Source organism: Phyllostomus hastatus, unplaced genomic scaffold, assembly GCF_019186645.2.
Source record: "Phyllostomus hastatus isolate PE091 unplaced genomic scaffold, TTU_PhHast_1.1 phas_scaffold_129, whole genome shotgun sequence".
Classification (NCBI taxonomy): domain Eukaryota; kingdom Metazoa; phylum Chordata; class Mammalia; order Chiroptera; family Phyllostomidae; genus Phyllostomus; species Phyllostomus hastatus.
In genome coordinates this window covers 34,349,738-34,365,131 of record NW_025334009.1, presented here as the reverse complement: position 1 = coordinate 34,365,131, position 15,394 = coordinate 34,349,738, and the positions used below count along the sequence as shown (strand labels likewise).

Here is a 15,394-nt window from a genome sequence, read left to right as displayed (position 1 = left end):
GAAGATGGCTCAAACAGAATTGAAAGCCCCAGAGCCAGTACTTTTAAGCGACTGAGAGATAGCCAGCCTATCAGATGCACAGTTCAAAGCACTGGTGCTCAAGATGCTCACAGAATTGGTTGATTTGGGTTGCAAATTAGATGAACAAATGAAGGCTACATTAAGTGAAATGAAGGAGAATGCACAAGGAACCAATAGTGATGGGAAGGAAACTGGGTCTCACATCAGTGGAGTGGATCAGAAGGAAGAAAAAAACATACAACCAGAAAAGAATGGAGAAATAAGAATTCAAAAAAATGAGAAGCTTAGGAACCTCCAGGACATCTTTAAACATTCCAACATCCAAATTATAGGGGTACCAGAAGGGGAAAGAGGAAGAACAACAAGCAAAAAAGTTATCTGAACAAATAATAAAGGAGAATTTCCCCAATCTGCCGAAGGAATTAGACTTCCAGGAAGTCCAGGAAGCTCAGAGAGTCCCAAAGAAGTTGGACCCAAGGAGGAACACACCAAGGCACATCATAATTACATTAGCCAAGGTTAAAATGAAGGAGAGAATCCTAGAAGCAGCAAGAGATAAGGAGACAGTTACTTACAAAGGAGTTCCCATCAGACTGTCAGCTGATTTCTCAAAAGAGACCTTACAGGCAAGAAGGAGCTGGAAAGAAGTATTCCAAGTCATGAAAGGCAAGGACCTACATCCAAGATTGCTCTATCCAGCAAAGCTTTCATTTAGCATGGAGGGGCAGATAGAGTGCTTTTCAGATAAGGTCAAGTTAAAGGAGTTCATCATCACCAAGCCCTTATTTTGTGAAATGTTAAAGGGACTTACCTAAGAAAAAAAAGACTTATCTGTAAAAAAACATGTATAGTAAAATGACAGCAAACTCACAATTATTAACAACCACACCTAAAAAAAAAAACAAAAAGAAACTAAGCAAACAACTAGAACAGGAACAGACCCACAGAAATGGAGAACACATGGAGGGGAGTGGGAGGAGGAGAGAGGGGGAAAAGGTACAGAGAATAAGTAGCATAGATGGTAGGTAGAAAATAGACAGGGGGAGGGTAAGAATAGTATGGGAAATGTAGAAGCTGAAGAACTTATGACACATGGACATGAACTAAAGGGGGGGAATGTGGGTGGGAGAGGGTGTGCAGGGTGGCGGGGAATGAAGGGGGGATAATGGGAGAACTGTAATAACAATAAAATATATTTAAGAAAAACGGTAGATACGGAATGGTGGCATAAGGGGCAAGTATAGAGGTACGAGGACTTTTAAGGCTATAAAGGACATTAAAGCATATTTGCAGGATAATAAAGCTGGTATGTGTTGGGATGGAGAAAGGTTGAAAAGAAAGAATAATCCAGAAGGTTATATTAAAATCACAGTTGGTTGAATTAGTTCTAAAGGGAGGAGATTGGTAAGTTTCCCAAGATAGGAGGGAAATAGTATGAATTCTTACTTTAAAAAGAATAACATGTGAAAGTATGTTACTTTATTTTTCTTCGAGGATTTTTTAATTATAGAAGCAGTGCATGCTTATAAAAATTCAAAGAATATAAAAGTGTTTAAAGTTAAATGTTACAGATCTGCTTACCCCTCCTAATTTCCATATCCTAGAGATAACCGCTTTTTAAAAAAATTATATTTTCATAGGTTCCAGTGGCACAGCCTCCCCTATCACCCAGATTGGGTACTTGAGATGCACCCTTCATGTGATCTGAGTACACCTTCCTCTTGTAGTTGAGCCTTGGTTGCTGTTGGCAGATCAAAGGGAGGGATATACCCAGGCCAGTCAGCTGCGAGGACTGGCTGTGATCACTGACCACCAACCTCTGCCCTCTGTGGAGGATCAGCTGTGTTGGGGCAGGATGATGGTGCTCTGATGTGATCTATAGCTGTCCACTTGGTTCACTTGCTCTGGGGTTTCCCAGGTGGTGCAGGCCAAGGTCAGCCCCAATCTGTGTGTTGCCTGGGGCCACACTGCCTGAGCTATAAAGCAATCTGAAATGGCTGCTCTTTGTGCTGGTCTTGGAGATTCCCAAGTGAAGCCAAGCTGTGAATCTAGGCTGGCTGCTGCTAGTACCTGGGTCTGGGGCCACTTAGCAAGAGGTATGAGGGCTGGGGGCTCACTGAGGCCAGCTGTTGCTTGTTTGAGAGGATTTAGGAAGTTGTGAAGCATGCGCCAAGACCAGCCATTCATACGGAAAAGGAGCTTGATTGGGCCCACAAGTTGGGTGGGATGGAGTCTCAGGGGATCTCCAGAGCTGGGCAAACAGTGTTAGCTAGGTTGATGGAGTCTCAGATATGGCACCTGCCTGCCAGCTCTGGGGAGAGGGCTCAGAAAAGGAACAGTGGCCTCTGCTCATCTTTCTGTCTGCTTGAAAGTTGTCTCCCAGCTCTCACCTTGATGCTAAACACTTCAGTTTCTCCCTGTATGCTACTTGTGTCTTTCAAGCTGCTACCCTGGTGCCTGAGCTCAGAGGGAGTGAGTCTCATTAAGTCTGAGTATGGGCTCTGTAAAAGGAACTGCTTGGGACTCCAGAAATTTCTTTCACCAACTCAATCCAAGCTGGTTTATGCAGCCAGAAGTTATGAGGACTTAGCTTCCTGGCATTGGGACCCTGGGCTGTGGGGCCTGGTGTGGGGCTGTGACTCCCCACTCCTGAAATAGCCCTCCCAAATTTTTATCCACCACATGTGGATGTGGGACCAGCTGTTCCATGTGTCTTCCCTTCCTTTCACTTGGAATGGATGTGGTTTCTTTAATTCCGTAGTTGTCAGATTTCCATTCAACTTGATTTCTGATGCTTTTGAGTGGTGGTGGTTCTATGTTTTAGTTGTAATTTTGATGTGGTTATATGAGGATATAAGCCATCTTGACTGGAAGTCTACATTATTCTAATACTTCAGCATTTTCTATAGTATGGGTGTGCTGTTATTTATATAACTTTTTCCTTGTTGAAGAATAAATTGTTTTTGCATTTTTACTTTCCTTAATAATGGTACAATGAGCAACTTTGATAATCTTGAGTTACAACCTTGAGCAAATACTTCTGTGGGAGTGATGCCAGAGAGAGATAGAATTGTTGTGACAAGGAGAATATACGTTTAATATGTTGAGATATAATGTTTGTGGTTATTTTTAAAACTATACTTTGAAATTAATATAAAATATATGATTTAGGCCCTGGCTGGTGTGGCTCAGTGGATTGAGCACCAGCCTGTGAACCAAAAGGTTGCTGGTTTGATTCCCAGTCTAGAGCACATGCCTGGGTTGCAGGCCAGGTCCCCTGTAGGGAGCACGTGAGAGGCAACCATGCATTGATGTTTCTTTCCTTTTCTTTCTCCCTCCCTTCCCCTCTCTAAAAATAAATAAATAGGCACAACCTTAAAGGACACATGGGCAAAACCAAGGAGGGGTAAAAGGAGGGGAGGGAGGTGGGGATGGCTGAGGTTGGGGGGAGAGTGCTAGGGGGTAAATGCAGACAACTGTACTTGAACAGCAGTGAAATAATTTTAAAAAATTTTAAAAGGATAAATAAATAAATAAATAAATAAAATCTTTGATATATATATGATTTAGTATAATACTTCTGGCAAAACCACTTAAAATTTTTATAAACTTGCTAGAGTATCTGTACATTTGTCACTGTAATTTGAAATTATATAGAGAACAGTAAATGCTACAGTATCACATTTTGAAAATAATTAAATTTATTTTCTGGTTTCTAGGTTGCTTTGCCTAATTGATTACTATGAATCTAAAATTAGAAAACTTCATAAACAAAGGTATGACTAATTCTGTATTACAATTTTTAAAGTTATTATCCATTCATGAGTCACAGCAAAAATTTTTACAGCCTTTAAAACTTAAAATATGCTTTGGAAATCTAATATGTGACTGAAATTTTTTTTTAATAAAAATTAAAGACTCTATTTTACTACTTATGTTAAAATGTATTGTTGTATTTATATTACATATATATATATTTACTTCACCAAAATATTGGTCACAGAAAAAATAGAATTTGCTTTATATTTTGAGGTGTCATATTGTGTTCTACTGATGTCTTGAGTCATCAGATAGTAACCGAGGATATGCACAATGTACATAGGATTTGATTAGCTGCCTACAAACATGTAGTTTATTAATATGCAGATTTACATGAGATAAAGATAAAATGTCCTGGTGAAAAACCAGGCATATAGAGTAAAACACACTTGTCACTTCTGATTAAAGAAATTAAGGGTAAAGATGAAAGTAATGGTCTTCGATTAACCTAAAATAGCTGAACAATATCTAAGGCCAAAGTATCTAAAGTGCTTTAATGTAAGGTCATTAAAACAGTAGCTGCTCTGTTTCATTGTTTGTAGATGGAGCAGCTCTTTTAACAAATCTTTGCTTGAGCATCTTCTTTGTGCCATGTTCTTTTTTAGGTGCTAAGGCTATCATAGTAAACAAAGCAGATAAATTTTCCACTTTCATCAAGGTTACATTCTAGTATTCTTTTTTTTTTCATTTTTTATTGTATTTTTCTCATTGCCATTTATCTCCTCTATACCCCTTTCCACCTCTACCCATCCCCACTCCCCCACCCCCTGCAATCACTGAGCTGTTGTCAGGACCAGTGACAGAGTTGTGCTAGTTGCTGACTTCTTCTAGCTCCTTGGAGACTCTTTAAAAAAGTAGGATGGAGGGAAGACAAGAAAAGAATAATTAATGATAGAGCAACTCCTTACTTCATTCTGTTCAGAAAACAGTATTATAAGTAACTTCACGGACCTTTTGATTTTCAAATAAAATTGTTATCTTTTAGATGGTAGCTGTGGTGTTAGATTATTCAGAGATAGGACAGAGTTTTGGATATGGTCCTTGCTTTCTAGGATTTTACAGTTAAGGGAGGTAAAATATAACCACATAATAATTAAGAAAAATAATGTGAGGCTTAAAAAACACTAATAATGTCATGATAATTACTAAAAATTTTACAGATAGTAACAGAGAAGTATAAAACAAGAACAAATTAGTGACTAGGGAAGCTTTTGCAAAGCATACAGGGCTTTGAGCTTGAAGGATAAGTAAAATTTGGGAAAGCAGAAAGAGAAAAGAGGGAAAGCCATTTTAGACTGTTTGGATGTTATGAGAAATAGTGCCTCGATATAAAAGTAGAGACTTTCTTATGGCACTATAATTAAGCCAGTTTGGCTGGAGTTCAGGGGATTAGTTGGTATATTCATAGATAGAGGTCATAATCTATAGAGAGCAGTCATTCAAATACTGGACCATGGGGAAGCTGTGAATGAATGAGAAGATATTATTTGCCTTGGAAAGAAAGAAGGCATTTTTTCCTTTAATACAGCAAAACTGGGTGATGGGATTATAGGTACGTGTATTAGATTTCTCAAGAGAAACAGAACCAGTAAGATGTGCATTTATATGGAGAGGAAGACTTTTTTAAAGGAATTGGTTTATGTGATTGTGAGACTGGAAAGTCTGAAATGTATGAGGCAGGCCTGCAGGCTGGAGACCCAGGGAAGAGTTGATGTTGCAGTGTTGAGACTGGAGATATTCAGGAGGCACAACACCATCCATTTTTGGAAGTCTCAGTCTTTGCTCTTGAGGCTTTTAGCTAGTTGCATGAGGCCCACCCACATTATGAAGGTTAATCTGCTTTACTCAAAGTCTGTTGACTTAAATGTTTATCACATCTAAAAAATAACCTCACGGCAATATCAAGACTGGTGTTTGACCAAACAGTTGGGAACCAGAGCCTAGCCAAGTTGACACTACAATGAACAATGACAATACTTAAGAGCAAAGAGAAGGAAAATGAAGAATTTCATGGCTGAAGTGGTTGTAAGCTTTTATGCTCACAAAGTCAAGAATAAGGAAAATGACCGAAGGTAGTTAGATGGGGCCTGTGGCAAAGTGGAGAGCTGTGCACATCTGTCTCAAGGGGGCAGTTGCTACACCCCCTGACTGGTTGATGCTATGCAGGAATGTGTGCCCCATGCGGCTAGATCTGCTGGTTTTCAAGAGAAGTTACAAGGTTTGATTTATAAATGAAATCAGATTTTTAATGTGCACCATTAACTCAGTGCTTTAAAAAAAATGTTATATGGTCCAAACCAAGTATCAGTCACAACCTTTGGCCTATGTCTTTAGTCAATTTGACTCTAGATTCAGGGGTTGGCCAAGATTTTTCCCTAAAGAGCCAGACAATAAGTATTTTAGGCATTTTAGACACTGTAGTCTCTGGCAATAACTCAACTCTACTGTTGTAGCATGAGATCAGCTATAAACAATATGCAAATGAATGAGCATATATTCCATAAACTTTAATTATGAAAACTGATGGACTGCTAGATATAGTCCACAGACGCCAGTTTGCTAGGTGCTGATGTAGATGATGAAGAGAGTTTGGGATTTTTAGTAAGAGTAGAGAAGATTAGGATACCCATCACTGAAGCCTTTCATGTAGAATATGGTGTGAGAGGTTGCCGCTGAAGTTGTGCAAACTGGGGTTTTCTGACCAAAATGACAAAGGGATTGATGCTGTTGTGGGGGTAGTGTTGAATTTGGTTGTCATGAATATGTAGTGAAGATCTGAGATTGAAGAAAGAAGTTTGGAGGAAATGAATTTTTCACTTAATTCCATCATCACTGTCTAGCTGAAGTGAAATGTTTTGGCTTATACAAACTGCTTAGGTCAGATATTTGGACTGAATGTCTCTCATGAAGGGAGAAGGAGGTAGAAAGAAAACAGGCTACATAATACTGTTCTTACAGATGAGAAAATTCAAAGTCATTTTGACTTCACAGTAGTATAAAGCCTCTGTTAAGGAGAGGGTTTTCAGAGTTCATGGACTGAACAGAGTTTATAAGCTCATCCTCCCTTCTAAGAGTGAATACGAACTTGATAGTGAGACTATAGCAATTCAAAGTGGATTTTGAGATCTATAAATAGGATATTAGCATCACCTGAAGAAGCAGGAGTACTGTAAAAGGAGGGTGTAATAAATAACAAGTATTAAATTACTGAAGAAGAGGTGATGGAAGCATTTTAAAGATGAAAGAAGTGGAAGAGGAGAAAGCGAGGGAATACAGCCTGCAGTTGGAGGTCTAACTGAGGTAAAAACAGGAAGCACAGGGGAAGGAGGTGTGTACCTGCAGAGCTCAAGGAGCGACACCGAGGAACAAGAAAGATGGGACGTGGGCCTCTTGAAGAGTCAGTGTTGTTTTTCTCACCATGAAACAGTAAAAGTGATGTTTGTGCGCCACACAGGGGCAACCAGACAAAGCTGCAGTTGGAAGCAGCTGATTCAGGAACCCTGAACACCCCAAGCCTTACCCAGTTGTCTTGAGGGCTGAGGGGGGTGAATATCCTGGCACGTCTGTAGCCCTCTGCACAGCACGCCTATGGCATACCATTTGGGGGTCTGCTCCAGAGCACAGGATTGAGAAGGCCTCCCCAAAGGGGCTTGGGAAGAGCAGTTACTGAATACTGTGGACTAGTATTCCTTTTTGTCTCCATGCATAAGAAAACTCAGGGAAGGCAAAGGAAGCAGTGATCAAGGCAGCAAAAATATGAATAGAAGCATACCTTGTTTTATTGCACTTCTCTTTATTGCACCTCACAGAGGCACATTAAAAACATTATTTTTTATAAATTAAAGGCAAGACCCTTCATCAGCAAAAACATTGCAAGACAGCTTTGTTACGGTGTTCTGGAAGTCTGCAAAAACTGCAAACATGCTACAACCTCTGAAAAAGGAAAAGTAAATTTTCAAATGATAGGCTTTCAACTATGTTACTTTACCTACTTTTCTTTTCCCAATATTAATACAGCAATATAGATTACATGGAATATATTGCTAGTTATTTGCATTAGTGTTTCTGTGGCTTGGTGGATAGGATTAAAGAGCCAAAGAAAGCAACAAAGGAAGAAAACCTACGAGACTTGGAGTTTCTTCTGAGATGTCAGAGGCATGCATCCAAAAAGTTAACCTGCAGGAAAATAGTTTTACAGGAAATTAGTAGTTGAGTGAAATTCTCATGTCTAATTTTACTCTCTCTTTAGATAGAAATTTTAAAAATGGTCTTAGGAAATGAAATCAGGTGGACTTGAGATTCACTTCTGATCTCCTGAAAATGATCACATTTGGGCTCGAGAAGAAAATAAGACATAGGATTTCTTTAATTTTTTTTTTCTCTTTATCCCTAAGTAGCATCATCTTCAACATTTGGCCCCTCTTTGAGGCTTCTGGAGGCCATTGGAGAAAGGATGGGGAGGAATTTGGCTGTGGGGATTGCAGGTCCAAATGAGAGCTTGGGGACACGCTGAGAATTACGTTTCTACTTCAGGAATGTCTTTCAATGATAAGTAAAGGGCTACAGGAAAGTAGCATAAGAATTCTTTACTGGAACCCTTTTCCCTTTAGGTGTGCATGCATTTAAAATTGTCTTCCATATTAGCTTTCTCTTGAGAACAAGTGTAGCCATAGTGGCAGATATTTTGGAGTATATATAGGGAATGATGTGAGTGCATAGGCGATGGAGCCAGGGAGATTTCTATTTGAATCTCTCCACTACTACTTACTATTTGTGTGACTTTGAACAAGTTATATACCCCCTCTAAGCATTATTTCCCAATCTGTTAAATGTGAAATCGTTTACATGTATTTTACTACTTGTTATATAATAGCTACTTAGTTATCCTTATCATTAACCATCTTTACTAAAATGGTTATTTGTTCAAGGCTAGAATGTGCTTTAGAAGATCTAAGAGATATGTTAGTGCAGCACTCTGCAATAGAAGAGCAATACGAGCCACAGACATAATTTTACATTTTCAGGTAGCCAAGATAAGAAGTGAAAAGAAACAAATGAAATGAATTTTAATATTTTATTTAACGTTCTATTTTCATTTCAACATGTAATCAGAAAGAACAATATTAATGAGTTATTTCATTCATATTTCTTTTTAATTATTGAATTATTTCTTTTTTCATATTAAATCATTGAAATATGAATATTTTAACATAGCTTAGCTCAGTTCAAACACTAGGGATTGCTGGGTCAAAACACAGGTCCATTTTTAGTTTTTTCAAGTATCTCCATATTGCTCTCCACAGAGGCTGCACCAGTCTGCATTTCCCCCAACAGTGCACAAGGGTTCCCTTTTCTCCGTATCTTTGGCAGCACTTTGTTTCTTGATCTATTGATGACAGCCATTCTGACAGGTGTGAGATGGTATCTCATTGTGGTTTTAATTTGCATTTCTCTGGTGATTAGTGATATTGAGCTTCTTTTCATATGTCTATTGGCCATCTTCGGAGAAGTGTCTATTCAGGTCCTTTGCCCATTTTTTAATTGGGTTGTTTGTTTTTTTGGTGTTGAGTTTTGTAAGTACTTTATAAATTTTGGATATTAACCCTTTAGCAAATATATTGGCGAGTATGTTCTCCCATTCTGTGGGTCGTCTTTTTATTTTGTTGATTATTGCCTCTGTTATGCAAAAACTTTTTAGCTTGACATATTCCTATTTGTTTATTTTTTCTTTTATTTCCGTTGCCTGGGAAGATATATCTGATAAAAAATCTCTATGAACAATGTCTGAAATCTCTCTGCTTATATTTTCTTATAGGATTTTTATGGTTTTGGGTCTAACATTTAAGTCTGATCCATTTTGAATTTATTCTAGTGTGTGGTATAAGAAGGTGGTCTAGTTTAATTTTTCTGTACTTATCTGTCCAATTTTCCCAGCATTATTTTATTGAATAAACTATCTTTAGCCCATTGTATGTGCTTGCTTCCTCTCTCAAATATTAATTGACTGTAAAGGTGTAGGTTTATTTCTGGGCTCTCTATTCTGTTCCATTGATCTGTGTGTCTGTTTTTATGCCAGTACCATGCTGTTTTGATTACTATGGGTTTATAGTGTAGTTTGATAGTAGGTAGTGTGATTGCTCCAACTTTGTTCTTCTTTCACAGGATTGCTGTTGCTATATGGAGCCTTTAGTTGTTCCATATAAACTTTTTTTTAAGTTTTATTTTTTAAATTTTTATTTATTTTTTTAATTTTTAAAATTTTTATTTACTTTTTTATTTTAATCATTGTTCAAGTACAGTTTTCTGTCCTTTACTCCCATCCCAGCCCACCCACCCATCCCTCCCCACCTTCCTCCCATTTCTATCCCCCAGAGTTTTTGTCCATATGTCCTTTATATTTGTTCCTGTAAACCCTTCCCATTGTCCCCTGAAATTCCCCTGAGATTCCCTCCCTTCTCCCCTCTGGTCACTTTTGAAATATTTGTTCTAGTTCCGTGCAATACATCATTGGAATCTTGATAGAAAATGCATTGAATATATAGATTTCTTTAGGTAGTATGGACATTTTCATGATGTTAATTCTTCCTATCCATGAATACTGTATGTGCTTCCACTTATTTGTATCTTTTTCAATTTCTTTTTTTTCAGTGTCTTATAATTTTCCATGTACAGGTCTTTTACATCCTTGGTTAGGTTTATTCCTAGGCATTTTATTCTTTTTGAAGCAATTATGAATGGGATTGTTTTCTTAATTTCCCTGTTAGTTTGTAACAGGCATAAAAATGCAACTGATTTCTGAATATAAATTTTGTATCCTGCTACTTTGCTGAATTCATTTATCAGTTCTAGTAGATTCTTGGTGGAATCTTTGGTGTTCTCTATATACAGTATCATGTCATCTGCAAATAAAGACAATTTTATTCCTTCCTTTTTCCAATTTGGATGCCTTTTATTTCTTCTTCTTGTCTGATTGTTGTGTCTAGGACTTCCAGTACTGTGGTGGATAAGAGAGGTGAAAGGGGATGTACCTGTCTTGTTCCTGATCTTAAGGGGAATGCTTGTAGTTTTTGCCCACTGAGTATGATGCTGGCAGTGTGTTTGTCATATATGACCTTTATTATGTTTAGGTATGTTCCCTGTATTCCCTCTTAGCTGAGAGTTTTTATCATAAATAGGTACTGGATTTTATCAAATGCTTTTTCTGCATCTGTTAATATGGTCATGTGATTATTCTTCATGCTGTTTATGTGGTGAATCACCTTTATTGATTTGTGAATGTCATACCAACCTTGCATTCCCAGAATAAATCTCATTTGATCATAATGTATGATCTTTTTGATGCATTGCTATGTTCGGTTTGCTAATATTTTATTGAGAATTTTAGCATCTGTGTTCATCAGGGATATTGGCCTGTAATTTTCTTTCTTTGTAGTGTCTTTATCTGGTTTTAGAATTGGAATAATACTGGCCTCGCAAAATGAGTTTGGGAGCCTTTCCTCCTCTTGAATTTTATGAAATAGTTTGAGGAGCAGAGGTGTTAATTCTTCTGTAATGTTTAGTAAAATGCCCTGTGAAGCTATCCAGTCCATGGCTTTTGTTTGTTTGAAGTTTCTTGATTACTGTTTCAGTTTCACTAGATGTAATCTGTTTATTCAGATTCTCTGATTCTTCCTGATTTGGTTTTGGAAGATTGTATGTTTCTAGGAATTTACGCATTTTGTCCAGGTTTTCCAGTTTGTTGGCATACAGTTGTTCATGATATTTTCTTACAATCTTTCATATTTCTCTGGTGTTGGTTGTTATTTCTCCTCTTTCATTTCTGATTGTATTTGTTTGGGTAATCTCTCTTTTTTTCTTGATGACTCTGCTTAAGGGTTTTTCAGTTGTGTTTATCTTTTCAAAGAACCAACCACCTCTTGAATTCATTGATCTACTGTATAATTTTTTTAGACTCCATTTCATTTATTTCTGCTCTGATCTTTATTATTTCCTTCCTTCTACTCACTTTGGACTTTGTTTGTTGTTCTTTCTCAAGTTCCTTTAAGTGTAGAGTTAGACTGTTTGTTTGAGCTTTTTCTTGTTTTTTGAGTTAGGCCTGTAATGCTATGAATTTCCCTTTTCATATTGCTTTCCCAGTGTCCCACAGATTTTGGATTGTTGTGTCCTCATTTTCATTTGTTTCATGATATCTTTTGATTTCTTCTTTAATCTTGTTGACCCATTCATTGTTTAATCACTTGTTATTTAGTTTCCATGTTTTTGTGTGTTTTCCAGTGTTCTTGTGATTGATTTCTAGTTTCATAGCATTGTGATTAGAGAAGACCCTTGATATGATTTCAGTCTTCTTGAATTTATTGAGACCTGTTTTGTGTCCTAACGTGGTCTATCCTAGAAAATGTTCCATGTGCACTTGAGAAGTATGTATATTCTGCTGCTTTGGAATGAAATGCTCTGAAGATAATCAATTAAGTCCATTTGATCTAGTGTGTTGTTGAAAACTGCTTTCTCCTTGTTGATTTTCTGCCTGGAAGATCTAGCCATTGAAGTCAATGGGGTGTTAAAATCCCCAACTGTGACTCTATTTCTGTTGATCCCTCCCTTTATGTCCATCAAGATTTGCTTCACACATTAGGTGCTTTTACGTTGGGTGTGTAAATGTTTACTAAGGTTATATCATCTTGTTATATTGTTCCCTTTAGCATTATGTAGTGTCCTTTTTTGTCTCTTACTATAGTCTTGGTTTTAAAGTCTGTTTTGTCAAATTTAAGTACTGCTACTCTAGCCTTTTGTTCCTTTCCATGTGCATGAAATATCTTTTTCCAGCTGTTTGCTTTTAGTCTGTGTGTATCTTTTGATCTGAGGTGGGTCTCTTAGAGGCATCATATATATGGGTCTTGTTTTCTTACCCATTCAGCTATCCTGTCCTATGTCTTTTGGTTGGAGCATTTAAGCCATTTATATTTAAGGTGATTATTGATGGATACGTATGTAGTGCCATTTTATTGTTACACAGTTTTCCTGTGTTTTTTTTTCCCTTTATCTTTTTAAAGCAAGCCCTTTAACATTTTTTTGTAGTACTGGTTTGGTGTTAACAAACTCCTGCAGCTTTTTCTTGTCTGGGAAGCTCCTATTTCTTCTTCAATTTTAAATGATAATGTTCCTCTGTAAAGTAGCCTTCATTGTAGGTCTTTGCTTTTCATCACCTTGAATGTTTCATACCACTCCATTATGGCCTGAAATGTTTCTGCTGAGAAATCTGATGACAGTCTAGTTGGTGCTCCCTTGTAGGTAACTACTTGCTTTTCTCTTGTGGCTTTTAGGATTCTCTCCTTGTCTTTAAGCCTTGTCATTGTACTTACGATATGTCTTGCTGTAGGTGTCTGGGTCCAACTTGTTTGGGCCTCTCTGAGCTTCATTTGAGCTTTTATACTGCCTCAGGCTTTTCATTTTTATTTTAATTAAAATAAAATGAGAGATTTTGTTTTTCAGTCACATTAGCCATATTTCAAGTGCTCATTAGCCACATGTATTAGTATTTACCATATTAGCCCAGTGTTAATGCATCAGGATTGTTAATAATAATACTGATTTGATAGTAGTACTTTGCAGTTCCCAGAGTGCTTTAATATCTTTTGTTTACTTTTAATACTAATTCTGTGAGACATATGTGACAGATAATCTCTGTTTGATAGATGCAAAAAGAAACCTGAGACATTGACCTACTACTCAGATAACACAGGTGGTTAATGGTGCTGTCACGACTTGAATTAGGACTATTAAGTGTGTTGCTTTGTCCACTTACACTCTACATATTTTCATATAGTTTTTTTGGTGACTTTAAAGTACTAAAAGGAGAAAACAGTATGCTTTGTTTATTTATTCATTCAACAAGTGTTTTTATTTATTTTTTATTTTATTTTTATTTTTTTAGAGCTGAAGGAAGGGAGAAAGAGAGGGAGAGAAGCATCAATATGTGGTTGTCTCTCATGTGTCCCCCCATGGGGACCTGGCCTGCAACCCAGGCATGTGTCCTAGAATCAGTGACCCTTTGGTTCACAGGCCGATGCTCAACCCACTGAGCCACACCAGCCAGGGCCAACAAGTGTTTTTTGTCATTCATTCTTATGCTCCGTACTCTTCTAGACAATGAGATACCATGGTGAACAAGACAAGTTCTGGTTTGCGTGGCTCTTACATTCTAATTAAGGTGATAGTAAACAGATACATAACAATAGTACCTAATTCCTAATACCATTCTCTGTGAGAACAAGTAGGAAATATGGCTTAAATTTTAATTCATATTTATATTATCAAACCCTTATTGGATTGATTTATGTTAGCTAAATTTTTTTCTTTGAAGATAGATTTTTTTCATAAGAAATGTACTGTATATATTTTTTCATAGGCAATATAGAGAAGATGAAAGTCAGTCAGAAGACGACGACTACAGAAGTCTTGATGCCTCACTAACTTATAAAGGCCTTCTTATGGTATGGGGCTATATGACTCATAAATACTTTTTTATAAAGTAAAAGAATCATCTAGGAAAGTTAACTGTTTTTTCTATGAAATGTGTTGCAGTCATTACAGAATCAGTTGAAGGAATCAAAAGCTAAGATTGATGTACTTTTAATTGAAAAGCTGAATCTCCAAAAAGATTTGGAAACCAGGTGAGAGAAACTTAAGTCATTTTTATGTAACCTTTGGAAAATAAACATCTTGGAATTTGGAATGTTAAATAAGTCATTCTAGCCCTTTCCTGTAAAACTGACCTTGGGAAACTGATACTCTTATAATCATTTTAGCCTGATGTCTTTCATGTGATGGTTGGAACAAGAATGCATAAGTAGGCAAGTGAAGTGAGAAGATAGGAGTCTACATTGAAAAGATAAAACTGGGTAGGAACTCAGTAGATTCAGTCTCAGTAGATTCAGTAGCAGGTTTCCAAATTCCTTTAGAACATCTTATCTCAACTTATCCCTGTGTTGTGGGAGGAGAAGAAAACTAAAAAGTTTAAATGGCATACAACAGACAAGTATATTTATATACAGCATACCTACCACAAAAGGTCAGGACTCTACATGTTGATAAGGAATGAGACTTTTCATTCAACAAATATTTGTTGGACACCTATTATAAGTTAAGACACTATCCTAAGCTCTGGTATAATATAATGACCAAAACAGATACCTTGTTCTCATAAAGCTTATACTTTAATGGAGAAAGGAGTGATACCTACAGTATAAGCCACTTATGTAGTAAATTTTAACAGCTTGCTACATAATAATATGTAAATTTATGATTGTATAAACTATAGTAAAAAATTTAAAATATACACGGGACTCATGAACAGTGAATTCAGGATAGTATTTTCTGTGTTATGCAAAAGAGAGGAATGACATTAATGAGGGACAAACATGGAGTTTTAAGTATATACATAATGTTTTAGTTAAAAAGAGTTGAAACAAATCTTAATATTCAACTTTGATATAGTAAAACTACTTATAAAACAAATAGTATTTGTTTTACTATTTTCTATCTTGTCTGCATATTT

General features: G+C 36.8%; 1 protein-coding gene across 5 annotated transcripts in view; it reads left to right on the top strand.

Moving 5' to 3' along the window:
• Positions 1-15,394, top strand: part of CEP70 (centrosomal protein 70) — a 69,730-nt gene that overhangs the window by 32,305 nt on the left and 22,031 nt on the right. For all 5 annotated transcript variants that reach the window (XM_045857216.1, XM_045857215.1, XM_045857214.1 and 2 more), the window contains 3 exons: positions 3,741-3,797; positions 14,246-14,330; positions 14,422-14,510. In XM_045857216.1, the coding sequence (XP_045713172.1) occupies positions 3,741-3,797; positions 14,246-14,330; positions 14,422-14,510 (231 nt within the window). The remainder of the gene's footprint in view (positions 1-3,740; positions 3,798-14,245; positions 14,331-14,421; positions 14,511-15,394) is intronic.